Source organism: Bison bison, unplaced genomic scaffold (genome assembly GCF_000754665.1).
Source record: "Bison bison bison isolate TAMUID 2011002044 unplaced genomic scaffold, Bison_UMD1.0 scf7180017864221, whole genome shotgun sequence".
NCBI classification, from domain to species: Eukaryota; Metazoa; Chordata; class Mammalia; order Artiodactyla; family Bovidae; genus Bison; species Bison bison.
In genome coordinates, this window is record NW_011494793.1 from 1,677,935 (window position 1) to 1,695,834 (window position 17,900).

Consider the following 17,900-nt stretch of genomic DNA (forward strand, 5'->3'; position numbering starts at 1 on the left):
GCTGAGCCCCCTCCATTCATCAGGACTCCCCCTCAGCTCAAAGACATATGTGCAATGCATCCACTTCCTTGCATCCTGGGCCCCACGTTAGTCCAGGCTCTGCCATCTCCATTAGATGCTGTCTTACTCAATGTCCACTTCTCTCCTGGACATTAACATTTTCCATGAAAGCCACTATGGGTTTATCGGAATCATAAACCCAATCACAGACCTCCTCTGTTCCAAACTCGACCATAAAAGTAAAGTTAGTCGCTCAGTCATGTCCAACTCTTTGTGATCCCGTGGACTGTACCCCACCAGGCTCCTGGGTCCAAGGGATTCTCCAGGCAAGAATACTGGAGTGGGTTGCCATTTCTTCCTCCTGGGGATCTTCCCGACCCAGGGATCGAACCCAGGCCTCCCACATCGCAGGCAGATTCTCTAAAACCCCATGCCATCTCTGCACCTGTGGGTGACCCAGGCCCTCCAACTTCCCTACCCTCAGCCGCCTCCATCCTCCCTTCTCTCCCCCTGCTCCAGCCACACTGACCTCCCGACTGTCCCTCCAACACCCTAAACCGCTCCCACCTCTGGACCAGTGGTAAAGAACCTGCCTGCCAATGCAGGAGATGTAAGAGAAGCAGATTTGATCCCTGGATCACGAAGGTCCCTTATAGAAGGAAGTGGCAACCCACTCCAGTATTCTAGCCCGGGAAATACCATGGACAGAGGAGCCTGGCGGATTACAGTCCATGGGGTTGCAAAAAGAGCAGAATGCAACTAAACAGCAACTGGGCCCTAGCACTTGCTGTGCTCCCCCAGGAACCTCCTTCCTTGCCTGCTTTACCTGGAAAATTCCTTTGGTGCCCACTGAAATAGCACTTCTTTGGGTGAGTTGAGTCTCCTTCAACCTCTAGTCAGGTCAAACCTACCCCCATCCACATTATATGCTCCTTATATGCACCCTGGATCACACTCAATGTAACCAGGAAAAAACATCGTGAGGGCAGACACACAGGCCCCTTCTAACCACTCATTCAGACACTTAATAAACAGCGTTCCTTGTCTTAAACACTTCCTCCACTCTCAGTGACTAGGATCCTGTTTCTCAACTAGCCCCTGGGATGCTTTAGGAATCAAACAGGGGTTTCTCCCCACCCCCATCCCCCGCCCCATCCTTATTTGCTCAGCTATGTGTGTGGTTGACTGCTTTTCATTGCCTGTCCTTATAGACAGCAAGGATGGAGGAATCCTCAGGTATTATTGGGCTGGAACAGACTCCCAACTCCCTCTACTGGTGAATACTCCCAAAGTCCACTCCGGCACATTCTGGGTTCCCAAGTGAGGAGTGTGCCTAGGACTGGGGTCCCCACACAGGTCTGGAAATTCCCTCCTGTGACACCAGGCACCATGTAAATCGCTCCAGGCCACAAGATGGTGGGACCGATGGTGCCCAAGACTCCTCCCACCCCAGCTCTGACATTCGGGAGCCAACACAACTCTGATCCCAGACGCTTCTCCTGGATCCCATTGAGTTAGCCACCAAGAACCTCCCTGTATGATCTGGCCAAGTCTACCTTTAGCTGAGCTGTTTTTTCTGCCTGGAATTCTTCTCCTCAGACTCCTCATTTATCCTTCGAGGGCTAGCTCCAGGGCACCTTCCTCCAGGAAGCCCACCTTGCCCTTTCCCACCACCAGGGTGTCCAGTTGTGTCCCTCCCTTAAGCCAAGCCCTGACTGCAGGATGGGATGTCTATTCCTCTGGGGACACGCAGTGCCCACACTGGGCAGCAAGACCAGGGTGGCACAGGATGGTGTCTTGAGTCACTGTCAGGCTGTTCTGCCTATGCACCCAGTCTCTGCTGTGTGATCTGTTCATGGGGAGAGTGGAGAGGGCTCCCTCTTTTCCATTCCCACCCCCCATTCCATCCCAGGAATGCTTACAATAAACAGACTCTCCCTGGGACATACAGGTACACCCAGGGCTGGAGAAGGACAAGACAAGCCCATGCACACAGAATGGGAGCCAGTCCGGGACCAGCTCTGTGCACACCCTGCTTTGAGACCCAGGCAACTCGCTCCTACACTTTGAGCCTCAGTTTCCCTATCTGTAAGAAGGGCACTCTTCTGCTTTTTTCCTCTAAGAGAAGACTCTTCCACCTACTAAAAGAGCTCATATTTTCATTATATTTGATATCTTACTCTCCTTTCAGCTGTTTCCCATATGTTGAAACTTTGTTCCAATAATTGCATGAGTCTGAGCCAGTTTGAATATGCAAGTGAATGATGCTTTACAAATGTTAGTGGTGGAAAAAATGGTAGGAGAGGCTGTTAGGGAGACAGGAATGCTTCTGAAGATATTTGGAATAACGAAGTCACTAATACAAACAGAAAGGGATCTAATTCTTTGTTTTCAGGATGGCTCACACACAAAGGAGTTAAATGAAGGATACTAGAGTAAATCCAGGGTAAGACTAATTCTACTCCCTCTTATATCACTAAGCGGTTTACCTTGAGTATGTCATTTCATTTCCTTGGACCTAAAAAATAAAGAGGTTGGACTAAATGCTCAATCTCATTTTCTCTTTTTTGAAGTCCAGTTGATTTACAAAGTTGTGTTAATTTCTACTGTACAGCAAAGTGATTCAGTTATACATATATATTCTTTTCATATTCTTTTTCATTATGGTTTATCAGAAGATATGGAATATAGTTCTCTGTGCTGTACAGTAGGACCTTGTTATTTATTTATTCTATATATAATAACTTACATCTGCTAACCCAACCTCCCACTCCATCCCTCCCCCAAACCCCTCCCTTTTGGCAACCATAAGTTTCTTCTCTATGCCTGAAATTTTCTGTTTCATAAAGTTCATTAGTGTCTTGTTTTAGATTTCACATATAAGTGGTATCATATATTAAATATTTGTTTTCTCCTTCTGAGTTACTTTACTTCTTATGATAATTCCTAGTTGCATCCAAAAATACTCTGGAAAAAGTTCCTTCTAACACATGTCATCTATAAACTATCTGAACTTTCTATGGTATGTGCAAAACATAGAAAAGTTTAACATAAAACTTGTTTAAATACCTGCAAAAAACAAAACAAAACAAAACATTGTACTGGATGGTGCTAAAGAGTGAGTAGGGAGGACTTCCCTGGTGGTGCAGTGGATAAGAACCCACCTGGCAAGGCGGGAGACACAGGTTCGATCCCTGGTCTGGGACGATTCCACATGTAGTGCAGCAACCAGGCCCCTGCGCCACAACTAAGGAGCCCGAGCTGTAGAGCCCACTGGCCGCGACTACCGAGCCCGCACTCTAGAGCCCACGTGCCGCGACTACCGAGCCCGCACTCTAGAGCCCACGTGCCGCGACTACCGAGCCCGCGCTCTAGAGCCCACGTGCCGCGACTACCGAAGCCCTCGCACCTACAGCCTGTGCTCCGTGACAAGAGACACCAACGCGATGAGAAGCCAGAGCGCAGCTACAAGAGACTAGCCCCTACCCACTGCAAACTAGAGAAAGCCTATGCAGAGCAAGGGAGACCCAGCAAATCCAGAAATAAGAAAATAAACGTTAAGAAAAAAAGACTGAGTAGGGAGCTTATCAAGGTTTTCTCCAACTTATGTTCTACCCAAACGCTCTAGAGTGTTGTCCAATGGAAACGTTTTCTGTCCATACTATCCAACAGAGTAGCCATACGCACATGGCTGTTGAGCATTTGAAAAGCTTCCAGTATGCTGGAGGGACTGAACTTTTATTTTACTTATTATTTAAAATTTGAGCTTCCCTGGTGGCTCAGATGGTGAAGAATCAACCCTCAATGTGGGAGACCTAGGTTCAGTCCCTGGCTTGGGAAGATTCCCTGGAGGAGGGCATGGCAACCCACTCCAGTATTCTTGCCTGGAGAATCCCCATGGAGAGAAGTACCTGGTGGGCTACAGTCCATGGGGTCGCAGAGAGTTGGACACAACTGAGCGATAAAGCACAGTGCTCAGCATTTAAAATTTAACTTTAAAAAGCCACTTGGGGCTGCCATGTTGGATGGCACAACCCTGAAAGCTCATTTACTTCGATGGCACAAAGAGAAACCATTTAAGATTTCTTTTCTTACTGCTTTATTCAAAATAAAGTGATTCTGAGGGTTTCTCCAAATCTCAACCAGGATGTAAACACTTGTTTGCATCATTAACGTTTTTGTCAAGAGTTGAGAAGTCTTGCCATTCAGGAGGCTGGATGGCTATGTTTAATACCAGGTTTGCCCCTGAATTTTTGAATTCAGGGTTTGTCCCTGAATTTTTTAATTGAAGGATAATTGTTTTACAGAATTTTGTTTTCTGTCAAACATCAACATGAATCAGCCAGAATGTGGTCAACCCAGGGGTGGTTCTAAGACGCTGCTGGGAGCAGAGAGAATGGACCATCTCCTTAGTGGGTGTCCTTGCTGCTGATGTACAAAGAACAGCACTTCTGTCCAGCTGTAGGACCTTGGGAGGCTAACTTTGCGGCATATGGGTTCCCAGGTGTCTTTTTAGGGCTGATAGGCAGTGTGGCATTGTGTCTGTGGTTATGGACTCAGAAGTCTGCTTGACAGGGTTTAAATTCTGGCTCAGTCACTTACTAGCTGTGTGATCTTAAGAAAGTCACTTAATCTCTCTGCTTCATTTTCCACAGCTGCCCTGAGGCATGTGGGGTCTTAGTTCCCCGACCAGGGATTGAACTTGCATCCCCTGCACTGCAAGGCGAATTCTTAACCACTGGACCACCAGGGAAGTCTCATAAAACAAAACAAATCTAGTACTTAATAAGTGTTCAATTAACCAGCATTATTTTTTTTGCTTATAGACATGGCAGAACCAAGACAGGATGAGGCAGGTGCAGCCGAGTCCTGCGAGTGCAGGTTCAGCTCCTGCTTTTACTTAAACTGTGTATTTTCCTCAGCATGGATTTTTTAGAAAATTCACTGAAGTGTAACTTACATACAACAAAATTCACTCTTACAAAGATGTATTTTGGTGAATTTTTTGTCATGGGCTATTTTGGGACTCATTTTGATTTTTAAAATATTGCATTGACATATTGATCTTGATGACTGAGTTTTTTGGCACCCTCTAAATTTTGTACTTGAGGCAACCTCAAGTGTACCACACTTGCCCCAGCCTAGTCCTGGACCTATCTTACAGGGTTTAACCTCCAACTCTGCTATATCAACTGCTAAGTCACTTCAGTCGTGTCTGACTCTGTGCGACCCCATAGACGGCAGCCCACCAGGCTCCCCGGTCCCTGGGATTCTCCAGGCAAGAACACTGGAGTGGGTTGCCAATTTCCTTCTCCAATGCATGAAAGTGAAAAGTGAAAGTAAAGTCACTCAGTTGTATCCGACTCTTCGTGACCCCATGGACTGCAGCCTACCAGGCTCCTCCGTCCATGGGATTTTCCAGGCAAGAGTACTGGAGTGGGATGCCATCGCCTTCTCCGCTGCTATATCAGAGTCTCACACAAATTGGAGGCCCTGGTGTATGTGTGAACTGAGCCTAATATCTTATTTATTTACTTATTTATATGTTCTATTTTTAATTTTCTTGGCCACATGCCATGAGACATTTGGGATCTTAGTTCCCTGACCAGGGATAGAACCCACAACCCCTGCATTGGAAGTGCAGAGTCCTAATTGCTGGAGCACCAGGGAAGTCCCTGATCTAATATCTTACAGAGATCTGAGGGGTCATATTAATAGAATTGGGCTTCCCAGGTGGTGATAGTGGTAAAGAACCCGCCTGCCAATGCAGGACTTATAAGAGACGTGTGTTTGAACCCTGGGTCAGGAAGATCCCCTGGAGGAGGGCATGGCAACCCACTCCAGTCTTCTTGTCTGGAGAATCCCATACAGTCATGAGGTCTCAAAGAGTCAGACACAAACTGAAGCAACTTAGCACGCACATGCATTAATAGAAGTATAGGTTCAACAAGAGAGTAGAGAACATTCAAAATTTTCATCCTGCCCATCTTTTAGTGAAGGAAATGTATTATTTGGGGAGCAAACATTTTAGAAGACCGATGACCAGTAATTCACCAAGCCACTGCTTCCACCCAGTAGGTTCACCACAAATACTTGTCCTTATGATGATTTACCAACTGTGTGACTTCAGGCAAGTAACTTAACCCCTCTGGGCCTTGATTTCCCATCTGTGAAATGGAGTCAATAATATTCCCACCAAGAGAATGAAATAAGATGATGAAGGAAAAAAGTTGGACCAGAGCTGGGCACCCAGTTAGCTCCGAATACTATTATTTGTGTTATTTACCTAACAGTCACTACACAGCACTTTCAGAAGCCACCCAAAGTACTTTACAAATATCCAACCTGTTTAATATCATGTTTGCTGCTGTTAAGAAACCAGGACTGGGGAGATCAAGTCAGCGAAGAGGGGAGCTGCAGGCACACATTTCAGTCTCCTGGGCTCAAGGGCCAACACGCCACGCCCACGTAAGCCAGGGGACCAATCTATGAGGTAGGTCTGGGGACAGCCTACTTTGAAAAGAGTAGTGATGGTGGCTGGGCTAAGAAGGGGTAATTCCTAAGTCACCACGCCCGGGTCGCAGTGGTAAAGAGCCTGCCTGCCAATGCAGGATTTGTAAGAGACGCGTGTTTGATCCCTAGGTCAGGAAGATCCCCTGGAGGAGGGCATGGCAACCCACTCCAGTCTTCTTGCCTGGAGAATGCATGGACAGAGGAGCCTGGCAGGCTATGGTCCATAAGGTCTCAAAGAGTCGCACACATGCCCATGCCTGACTAGCAGTGCCCATGCCTGCTGGTCAGGAACACAGAGTCAGGGGCCACCAGGCAGGCTGAGCAGGACCACGAGCCACCCACTTGCTGGGTGTCTTTCTAGCACAACTGTGTTTCAAACCACCCTCATCCCCTCCCCCTCCCTGGTAATGCCCATCTCTTCATCCACCTCCTCGCCTAAGCAGTTAGAGAGTACACAGGGACCAGAGGCTTTGAATTGGAGTGCCAAGGAGCCCCATTTTGCAGGGGAAACTCTTAGGGGCTTTGTGACTTCCTTCTCCTCCTTCAACCAAAGCAAACCCCTTTTTTATCAGGCTTGCGGGGTTTTCTTGGTAAGATTTTGGGTAAAGAAAATTTCTAGTGCCTACAAGAAAGCATGGATGCTGCTTCCTTAGACCCACTTGCCTCCAGCTCCCTCCAGCCTCCTAGTCCTCTCTCCACTCCAGGAGATAGAGTTGGACACACACAGACACAGACACACACACACAGACACACACACACACACACACACACCCTCCATCCCACAGTGACTACCTGAGGGCCCGCGGCTCGGAGAACTCCTCATAGCTGTGCATGGAGTCGCTGTAGGATTCCCGGGAACCCAGGGGTGGTGGGCGGACAGAATACTGGTGGACTGAGGCATTGGGCTGGGACGTAGTGTAATAGGGTGGCGGGATGCTGTTGCTTGTTTCACTGCGGTAGTCACTGTCACGGTCATCCACTGCGCTGTCAGGGTCATCATCTGGAAGAGAGAGGAGGTGAGGGGAGAGAGTGAGGAAGGGAGGCAGAGAGAGAGAGAGAGTGAGCACGCAGTGGAGGCCAACACAGCCTTGCAGACTTAGGAGGGTCTTCATTGACTGCTAACCCAAGAAGAGGAATCTACCAAAATGAATAAAGGATCTTGGGTCATATTACTAGAGGTATAGGTTTTAGAATAAAGGAGGTGAAAACCCTGCTTTTCTGTATGTGGGTCAAATGGGACCTAGAGTCTGGGGACGAGGGTAGGTCCTACAATGTGAAGAGGACAGGAACAAATTGGAAGGTGTCTTTCAGCTCAGATGTGAGAATGGACCAGTCCAGGCTCTCTGAAAACAATATGGGTTTTTCCATCAGGTAATGAGTTTCCCATAATGAGAGTCACCCAGACACTTAGGGGGAAGTTGGAGGGAGATCAGGAAGACAAGGTAGAGTATAAATGCCCTTTAACCTTCAGAGATTTCTTGATATCCTTCAGACCCAGACCTGAACTCACATGTATAGGGAGGAGCTCTGACAAGGTATTGTCTCCCTCAGAAAGATTAGATTATTGGGTTGGCAGCACCATCACAAGCCCAGAATCTATCGCTCAGATGGAACAAGGTAGGGCTGCCAAACTCCAAGTGTTTAGTAAGAATTAAAGAGTACTTCAGTTCAGTTTGCTTTCCTTAGTAAACACAAAACAGATTTTCTCAGTAAAAAAGAAACCGTCTCAAAGGATGTTAAATTGTGGTGCGAACAGGAGAGACTCAATTTATTTGGAAAGCAATAGTTGAGCTGAAAAGAAGTGAGCTGCCTGCCCCAAATTAACTTCCTGATTGGGTCCCCCATGGTACACTAGGCTGTGGTACCAACTTACTGGTGATTTTAAACACCAAGAGGGTGGGTTATACTATTTATTTAAAGATTTTTTTTTTTAACGTGGACCATTTTTCAAGTCTTTATTGAATTTGATACAATATTGCTTTTTTTTTTTTCGATCTGTAATCTTAGCTCCCCAACTGAACCTGTACTCCCTGCATTGGAAGTGCAGAGTCTTAACCACTGGGCCACCAGGGAAGTCCCTGGCTTATACTTATTTTTATGTCTTTAAACATTTTTTCTCATCTCCTAGATTTTTTTTTTGCTTTATTATTTTAACTTTCTAATTCCTTTTCCCTCTAATAGAGTCTATTTCTTTATATTAAAAAAAGGTCAAATTTTTTTAATATGGTAAACAATTAAAATATTAGTTTCATCCTTTGCTTAGAACTAGCTATCTGATTCAGTCCCTATTTTGCCTCCAGAAAAACCTTAAAGTCCTTTTTAGCAGCAGTGCTGGCTTTAGCAGCATAGCTCTGGCTTTGCTTAGCATAGCTCTGGCTTCCCGATCTCTCATTTGATGTGGGCCGCTGTGACCGGCGAGCTTTTCATCCTGTCCCTGCCGTGCGACCACCGCCACCTGCTGCGGGGCGTCAGAAGCAGACACAGCTGTGAATTTCCACAGCTTAGATGTATGAGCGTCAGGGTGAAACTGATGGGCCTTCAGGCCTGCAGTGGGGCATCTGAGACTGGGGACAATGTGGCAGGGCTACCAAACTGCCCCTCTCACCAACTTGTTTTCTACACAGTTATTTGGGTTTGGAGTCTACCAAACTGCCCTTGACCAGGCTTAAATATTTCCAGTCAAATCACATGAGACTCTCTGCACGTTCACCACACTGATTTTTTTTCGGACAGATTATCAGTTTTTAAGGGGAAGATTGCTCTCTGTTGGATTCTTTCTGCTTTTGCCCAGACTCTGCTCTTTACCAAATTGTTTCTGACCAAATTGCCTGCTTCTGGATAAGACATTTTCAGCCACTTTTGTTTTGACAAAATGATCTGCTTTGGGCCCCATCGTCTTTGCTCTTCTTGACCCAATTATTGTTACAGGCTTTTGCTAAATTGGTTTTAATCCAGAATGTCTTTTCTTTCTTTTTTTAACTGTATTGCTTGTTTGTGTGAAACTGCTTGTGACCAAGCCTTCTTGTCTGCCAAATGTCTATTTTGGCTAAACTGGCTTCTGATCAACTTGCTTTGACAAATTCTTTTGGGTCAAAATACAGCTGACCCTTGAACAATACAACGGCTAGGGACGCCAACCCTCTGGGCAGTCGAAAATTCACGTGTGATTTTATAATTGGCCCTCCATAGTCACACTTCTGCATCCGTGGATTCAACCTACTGGGATTGTGTAGCACTGAAGTAGTATTTACTGAAAAAAATCCACATATAAGTAGACCTGTGCAGCTCAAAGCCATGTTGTCCAAGGGCCAGCTGTATCTGTAAACAGTTTTCCTGATTCCAGGGTCAGGAAGATCCCTTGGAGAAGGGAATGGCAGCCTACTCCAGTATTCTTGCCTGGAGAATTCCATGGACAGAGGAGCCTGGCAGGTTATGGTCCATGGGGTCACAAAGAGTCAGACACAACTGAGTAACTTACACTTTCCTGATCCTGAAGGGAGGGTGGGGTGGAACTTGCCCATCGGGATGTGGGGATGGGGTGGAGGAGCCTCCAGTTGATGGAGTAGAAATCAGGAGGTAGATACATGGTCAGACTAGAGGGCTAGATTTCTGGGGAAAAGGCATGGGGAAAAGGGAGCTATTCCTTAGAGAGAACACAGTCCTCTAATCTGGGGAGAGGTGGCTTGTTTCCTTTCCCTGGGGGCAACTTGGAGGAAGCTGTGTGTGTTGGGGGTGGGGGGGGCTTTGGGAGCTGAATTCTTCAGAGTGCTATCTACCTGGGGGGTTCTCTGCCCAGCTGCTCTGTCTGAGACCCTCTCCCCTCCCCACCCACCAGCTTCTGAGTGACACTGGGGCTGGAGGAGGGCTCCAGGTGGAGGAGGAAGATGGGGAGACAAAAAGAGGAAGGAATCACAGGAGAGGAAATGAGGTTATACATGGGGAGCAAGGTGGTAGGGAGATCACAGTGCCCAGCTGGAGACAGGCAGGTCTCCTGTCTAAATGCCCACTCCTCCCAGCTGAATCCCCCCACCCGAATGATGGGACCCACTCCCCATGAGACAGATCATGACCCTCAAGCAGATGTTAGTGATGGGGGGGCAGAGGGCACAAGAGTGGTCTTGCCGGTCCTCTGGCCTCAATGCATCAGCCACAGGCTCCCCGCTTCCCTGATCGAAGGGGCAGGGGCCTCATGGTCTCCAAGGGGCCTACCTCCCCGTGGCCTCCCAGAACATCAAGCTGAGTACTTACTCTGCTGCTCACCCCAGCCAAAATAATTCCAGTTGCCTACAAAGAGAAGGGCAGAGATAATAAAAGGGAGCAGACAGAGGGGGAGGCATGGGGAGGGGGGCTCCCCCATCCTCCTCATTCTCCCCATCTCCTCCTCCCACCCAGGACCCCATGCCCTTTTGCCCTGAGGATCTTTCCCGAGTATCACTGTAACCACTGACTTTTGTTATAGCTTCACTCACCATCTTGGGAAGAAGGGAGCATATCCTCATTGTCTGACAAGACCACAAGCTCAGCCAGGAAGTGATAAAGAAGCCATTTGGACCCAGGGTTTTCCATCTCTGAAGTCTGGGGTCAGCACGCCTCATTCCTCTCCCCCCACCTCCCCATCCTCCAGATAATGAAGGAAACACTGCACTGGAGATCTTCAGCTTTGAAACATCCCTGTTGTGTGAGTTTTTATTTTAACGATTCTTATTTTATAAGTGAAGAAACAACGCTCAGAAAGGCAGAGTGAACAGCCTAAAGTCACAGAGCCCGAGCGTCAGAACCAGGGAGAGAACTACACCTTCACTCCCTCAGCTCATCTTCTGGCATCTCAGAAACACAGCTTGGACCAGAATTCTGACTCCTCTGACACTCGGCTGCCTCCTTTGTGAAATAAGTGTGATAAAACAGTCCCAGGAGACCTTGGCAGTAAATGCTGGGTGGTAGGTCTCCATTCTTAAACCGAACCCACCTCTGGCTTCAGGTCACCGGCCCAGGTACTCTTTGTCATCTGCTCCTGCCCCCACCTTGCCTGGCCCTGCTCCCACCACAATCCTTCAATGACCCCATTCACCAGAGAGGGGGCTTATAATTTCTTCAGAGCAGTGGTGATCCCTTCCCAGGTGTGGAAATCAAGGGACCTTCTCCATCTCACACCCCAAGCGAGTGTAGGAATGGGGTCCTTCAATTGCAGTTGCTCAGCTCCTCCCTCCACCAATCTCCATCATCACATATCCTGGGCATAATGGGGGGGGGGCAGGGGGAAGACGGATACAGGAGAGACCATGAGAGGGGAGGAGAGGAGGATGGGGAAGCAGATGGAAGAGGAGAAAGAGGTTGAAGGGTGGGGTGGAGGCAAAGTGTCATGGCTTTGGGTTTTGCCCAGAGACTATAATTTTCACTTCCCCATCTCAGAGGACTTGGAGGGCGCTTTAAGGAGAAAGACATCTCCTAGATCTTTGAAGACCTGGTCTGGGGGCATCCGAGTGTCTCCAGGGCCAACCAAGGAGGATAAACACTCTTGAAAAGTCCAGCCTTTGGTGAAGGAGCAGTGTGTAGAGGAATACAGTGACCATCATCATCATTAAGAGATACAGCACAGTGGAAAGAGAAGACAACTCGGAGTCCCTGGAACCTGGGTTCAAACCCGGGCTCTGCCTCCTGCCACGTGTGTGACCTTGGCAAGTCACCCCTCCTCTTGGACCTCCACTTCTTTATCTAAGGAAATAGGAGCCTGTTATACATGTGTCGGCAGGATTGTCTGTCTGCATCGTCTGACTGTGGGCTGCTTGGGGGTCTGTGCTGGCCTCAAGAAAGTTTGTTGAATGAGTTATGGGTCCTCATCCAGGACCTAAGGAACGGAACTGAAGACTCTGCAAAATGCTTTTCAACCCTCTAGATGTCTTGCATTCTTCCAAAAAAGATCAGAATGCGGGGGGCTATCAGATGCCCCTGTTTCAAAGACAGGAACTCTAAGGATCAGACAAAGACCCTGGCATGCCAGTGGCCACATGGCAAGGCAAGATTCAAACCCAAGGGCCAGATCTTTTCCTCTTTCCACTACACTGTGACTGGATTCTGCTCACTCTTAGGACCCGTATCATTGGAGGGGAGTGACCCATTCATTACAGAGCACAGTCATGGGGTAGAGGAAGGATGAGAGTTTCATCTGGTGCCCAGGAAGGAGCTGAGAAGTACTTACAACACTGATTGCTGGGAACAGGAAGAGGCTTGTCTTGCTCATCCTGGAATGAATACTGTGGGGGAGGGAAGGAGAGAGGGTTCATCTCAGTGGGCTGCCAGAAGCCGTAGCCCTCTGTTCTCTTCCCTCTTGACTTTCCCTGCCTCCTAAGTTCCCTCCCTCTGGAGGAGGATACAGCTGTCCACAGAGGAAGAGGGAGAGAGATACACAAAGACAGTGAGAAACAGATATAGAAAAAACAGAAAAAGAAACACAGACGAGGGGAAAACCCAGAGGGGAACGAGAGAGAGAAGAGAGAACCCTGAAGCGGGGAGCTAAAGAAAGGAGAAGGTGAGAGCTGAGTTTGGACAAAAATTACTAACAAGTGAGTGATACTCCCTCTGCCCCCTGCCTCCCACTAAAGAATGTTCTAAACTTGCCTGCTCTTTCTTCCCTGCCCTTACCTTCTGAAGACTGTCTTCCGGGCCACACTGGGTTTTTGAGCTGTGAGAATACAGAGCCCAGAAGAAGGGGGATGGCAGGGAAGAACAGGTACGGGGGCAAGGGCTGGTGGGAAAGGCAAATTTTTAAGAAAACCTGAAAGTGTGACTTGAGGAGTTGAGGGGTGAGGGGCCGAAAGGGGGTTTTAAGAACTGTAACGGGGCCTCTGCATCTCCTTAAGAGTATTTAGTAAATATAGAACCTCAGTCCATTGATATCATCACGTCCTTGGTGGGCTGTCTGTTCCTTGACGCCATCATTGGCTTGAGACTGGACCACGTGAATCACAGAATTTAGGCAAGTTACAAAGAGTTAGAGACACAGACACAGGGGAAGACAAGTGGAGAGAGAAATAGAGGGTGGAGGACATGGGGAGACAAGGAGAGAGAGAGGAAGGAAAGAGAGGAAGATGATGCCAACGCTCACCTCATCCTGGTCCCGCATGGCGTTCAGCTGCTCCAGCTTCTTGGCCCAGTAACGGGCCTCCTCTTCCGGGATGTCTGGAGGCAGAGGCCTGGCCGTGAGCCTGGGAGCCCCTCCCTGCCCCTCAGCCTCCATCCAGTGTGTCCTGCCCACCTATGGGGCTGGTCTCCAGTGAGTGGGGAGAGAGGACAGGAAAACAGAAACACCCCCTCCACCATGCCACCCAGAGCTGCCTTGGGAATGAATGGAAGACAGGAGAGGAGGCGCACCCTAGCATTAGGGGATGGGGATGCCATGGGTTCTTGGAAGGATGACATGGGAGAACTGAGCTGCTTCCAGGAAAGGTGGAGAGGCTTCTCTGTGTCTCTGCCTTTGCTTATCTCTACATCTCTCTCTGATTCTCTCTTTGTCTTTCTGCCTCTGTCTGTATCTTCTCCATATCCAGCTCACTTCTGCAGCCTAAGACCTCACCAAGGGCCAGCCAGGACAGCTCATATCTGAGCCCCATAGGTTGAAAAGCACTGGCAGCCCATTCGTGACCTGCAGGAGCTGGAGTGTGCTCTGTATCCAGCAGGCACACATCTCTGCTGACTATGATCTGGGAGACTCTCTTCTGGGGAGGGGGAGCCTCCTCCTCAGAATGAAGGGTCATCTGATGAGATCAGGCACGTTCAGGATGGTATGGCTATAGACATGAAGGGTTATCTGGATCCACCCAGGCCTGGTCATTCTCCTGGGGCTGAGCAAGTGTTCCTCCCGACGCCTCCCCAACCACACTCACCTAAGGGCAGCTCAAAGCGGGTGTCGAGGAGGATGCGGTGGAAGGTGGGGTCCTTAGTACCGCAGATCTCGCTGTCCGCCATGATGACCTGAGAGTCCAGGGTCAGCCACTCTCCAGGACCCTCCTGCGGGGCGGTGGGGTGACAGGGGGTGGGGTCCCGCGTGAGGCCAGGTGAGTCACACACCTGCTGTGCATGGGCCAGCAGGCCTCTGCCCTCACGTGCCATGCCTCTCTCCCTTCACCTCACCCTTAGGCCAAGAACAGGGACACATCCTCACTTCAGATAAGGAAACCAAGAAGAAGGGTCACAAATTCAACGCATCATGGTGGGTCTGGGGAACCCAGAGAGAGGGACCTGCAGGGTCAGGTAGGGGTGGTCCCAGCCTCGCACAGCGCTCATCCTTCCTGAGGGGTCAGCTTCAGATAGAAGACCTGATCTTACCACCATCCTGGGAGGAAACCCCCCGAGTGAATGAACCAGTCCCCCTTGGTTCAGGGAAATGAGCTCTTGAGCAGTGGGGTCCACTCTGAACCTCAGTTTTCATCTCTCAAAGGAGACTGATGCTCTGTAGCCCCAGGGAGAGGCTGGCAGGGGTCAGGGGAGCAGTCCAGGGTCCCCAGCCATAGGTCGCAGTTGTCCCAGATGACAAGGCCCTCCTCATGCTTGGGGGGAGGGGTCACTGAGGACATTGTGGTTCAGCCACAAGGCTTCCTTTTGGAATCGCTTGCCTGGACTATTGCACCCCTTTCTTCCCTTCCATTCACTCATTAAACAATAAACCCTCCTTGGTGCCTGCTGTAAGCCTGGGCCATATTGGGCAATCCCTGAGAAGCCCACAGTCACAGAGTCTGACACAGACACTCCCAGCAACACAAAGCCACGGGAAGGCCAGAAGCAGGGAGGGGAGCTGAGGGATTCAGGCGGGGCTTCCTGGAGGAGAGGACATTGGAGCTGGGCTTAAGGGTGATGGAAAGGAGGACACTTGAAACCCAGAGAACAGCGTATCTGAAAGAAAGCTCAAAAGCCATCTGTGGGCCCCATGAGGAGTGTGGGTTGCAGTGTGGGGGAAATAAGGCTGGCAAAGTTGGTGGATGCTATCTGGAAGGCCTCCCAGGGTGATAGGCAGGGAGGGCAGGATAGGATTCTAGGGGTCAAGTGGAGGGGGTGAGATTTAAGGCCAGGCGGCTAGAGAAGGAGGCCAAGGTTATTTTCTAGTACTTCTCTGGGACGGCTGCAACCTCCCTCCCGGATGCCCATCTGGGCACAAAGTGCTAGTTGCTCACAATATCCCTTCTCCTCTCTTCCGTAGGGATACATTTCTAGTGGGGCTGTGCAGCTAAAGACTGTATTCTCCAGATTCCCTTGTAGGTAGGTGGGGCCACATGCCAGTTCTGGACAATAACACGTGAGTGAAGTGCCTTGAGCAGTTTCCGGTTTGGGCCCTTGATTAGGAGTGCAAACCCCCTCCCTTGTCACCTTTCCCTCCCCTGACTGGAGTGCAGATGCAATGGTAATCCTTGGCCAGCCATCTTGGGCCATGAGATGGAAGCCACATGGGGAGAAAGGCAGAATGACAAGACGGAAGGACTTTACAGCCTGGTGACTGGAGCTGCCACAGCCACCCTGAACGCCTATGTGAACATTGTCAGGAGATGGAGAGAGAGGCCTGTCTCGTTTAGACCACTGGCCTCTAGGCCCCTCCCAGGCACTCCTATCCAACCACTCACTTCATTGGACTGGCGGATGGTCCGCAGGGGGATCCACACAGTGCCCACCATCGTGTCCCAGATGAGACCCTTGTTCCACACTTCCACCGTTAGCCCCAAATCCAGGCGATTAATCTCACTGTTGAGAGAGGACAGAAAAGTCAGTTCAATAGCCTTTGGACACACGACCAACTGGAATGCAAACCCAGGTCTGAATGAGTGCCAGCCAGGAAGGTGACACAGTAGTTCTTGTTCTACAGAGGGAAACTGAGGCCAGAGGGCTAAGTTACATGCTTAGGGTGTCACAGCAGAATCAGGATTCCAAGTTGGGAAAGAAGGAGTGGGGACAAGTATTACATGTACCTTCAATTCACCTGGCCCTTCCTCTAGCCCTCAGACCCTGAGAATGCTGGTTAAGTGAGGAAGAGGCTCCAACACCCTCCATGGCTCCCTATTACTCCCATGATAAGGGCAATTCATCCTTCCCAGTGTCATCCCTCTCCAATCATACGGGGACACCCTTAAGCATATGAATGATCCCACCTCTAAGCACTTTCCCTGCAGGAAATGTAGAGATTTGGGGGGAAAATCTTCATGAATGTCCAATTCACTGAATCTACCAATTTACCAAAGATTCATCTTAAGGAATGTTCTCCTTGAATATACCTGGTCATTCAGTAACTGGCTTTAGGGGAAGTTGAGGACTATTGTTTCCCTCTCCCTTCACCTTTCCCCTAAATTGTAGGACTAGCACCTTCCTCCCCTTCTCTAAGTGCCCCCTTGCTCCAGAATCCCAACTCTGGATTCTCCCATGGCCTCCCACAGTCTCCAGCCAGCCTCTGCTCAGGGGTTGAGGGCTGCCTGGGTCCCCATTCCAGCTCTGCCAGCTAGAGGCTATATGACACTGAGCAGGTGTCTTTGCCCCTCCGGTCCTCTGTTCCCTCATCTGTAACATGAGGATTGTGTTAGCACACTCTCTCCCAGGGCTATAAGGCAAAACTGATTTAATCAACGCCTTGGAAGAGGTCACGGCAGATGTTGGCCATCATCAGAGTAGGAAGGATGTAATAGGAGGTCTTCCTAGAGACTTCCCTGATGGCTCAGATGGTAAAGCATCTGCCTACAATGTGGGAGACCCAGGTTCGATCCCTGGGTCAGGAAGATGGTCTGGAGAAGGAAATGGCAACCCACTTGAGTACTCTTGCCTGGAAAATCCCATGGATGGAGGAGCGTGGTAGGCTACAGTCCATGGGGTCACAAAGAGTCGGACATGACTGAGTGACTTCACTTCACTTAATAGGAGGTCGTAAGTGGCTCCAGGTTGAGAAGAGGGTCCAGATCATGAATTCATTCAGTTCTTAGACAAATATTTATTGAGCATCTATTATGTGTCAGCCTCTGTGCTTGGCATGGAGGTCACAGGGGCAGAGACCAATAGGGCGTTACCCTCTTGGAGGTCATAGTCCAGGGGAAGGGGCCAGAAATGTATCAAATGTCACACAAATGGATAAAATTACAATTGATGGTGAGGCATGACACTACTCTTCAATTACAGTTTGAGGGTGGTGATCAGAGGGGACTGCCCTGAGGAGGTGACACAGTTCAGACCCAAAGGACCAGAAGGAGCCAGCTGGGATGGGGAGAGGACAAGAGCAAAGGTCCTGCGGGCAGGAACAAGCTGGACATGTTGGCAGAACCATGCAGAGGTGAGTGTATCTGGGGCAGGTGAGCCAGGAGAAATGGAGCACATACTGGTGTGAGGTCACAAGGACCAGGTCTCGGGGGGCTACAGGGAGGGAT

The 17,900-nt window shown here is 49.4% G+C and overlaps 1 protein-coding gene across 1 annotated transcript in view; it reads right to left on the reverse strand.

The window, feature by feature from the left end:
- UNC13A (unc-13 homolog A (C. elegans)) overlaps window positions 1-17,900 on the reverse strand; it is a 74,384-nt gene that overhangs the window by 38,908 nt on the left and 17,576 nt on the right. Inside the window, exons 6-11 of the mRNA XM_010845681.1 lie at window positions 16,122-16,239; window positions 14,394-14,517; window positions 13,616-13,689; window positions 12,710-12,764; window positions 10,762-10,797; window positions 7,306-7,513 (exon numbers count right to left, since the gene is read on the reverse strand). Of these exons, the coding sequence (XP_010843983.1) occupies window positions 7,306-7,513; window positions 10,762-10,797; window positions 12,710-12,764; window positions 13,616-13,689; window positions 14,394-14,517; window positions 16,122-16,239 (615 nt within the window). The remainder of the gene's footprint in view (window positions 1-7,305; window positions 7,514-10,761; window positions 10,798-12,709; window positions 12,765-13,615; window positions 13,690-14,393; window positions 14,518-16,121; window positions 16,240-17,900) is intronic.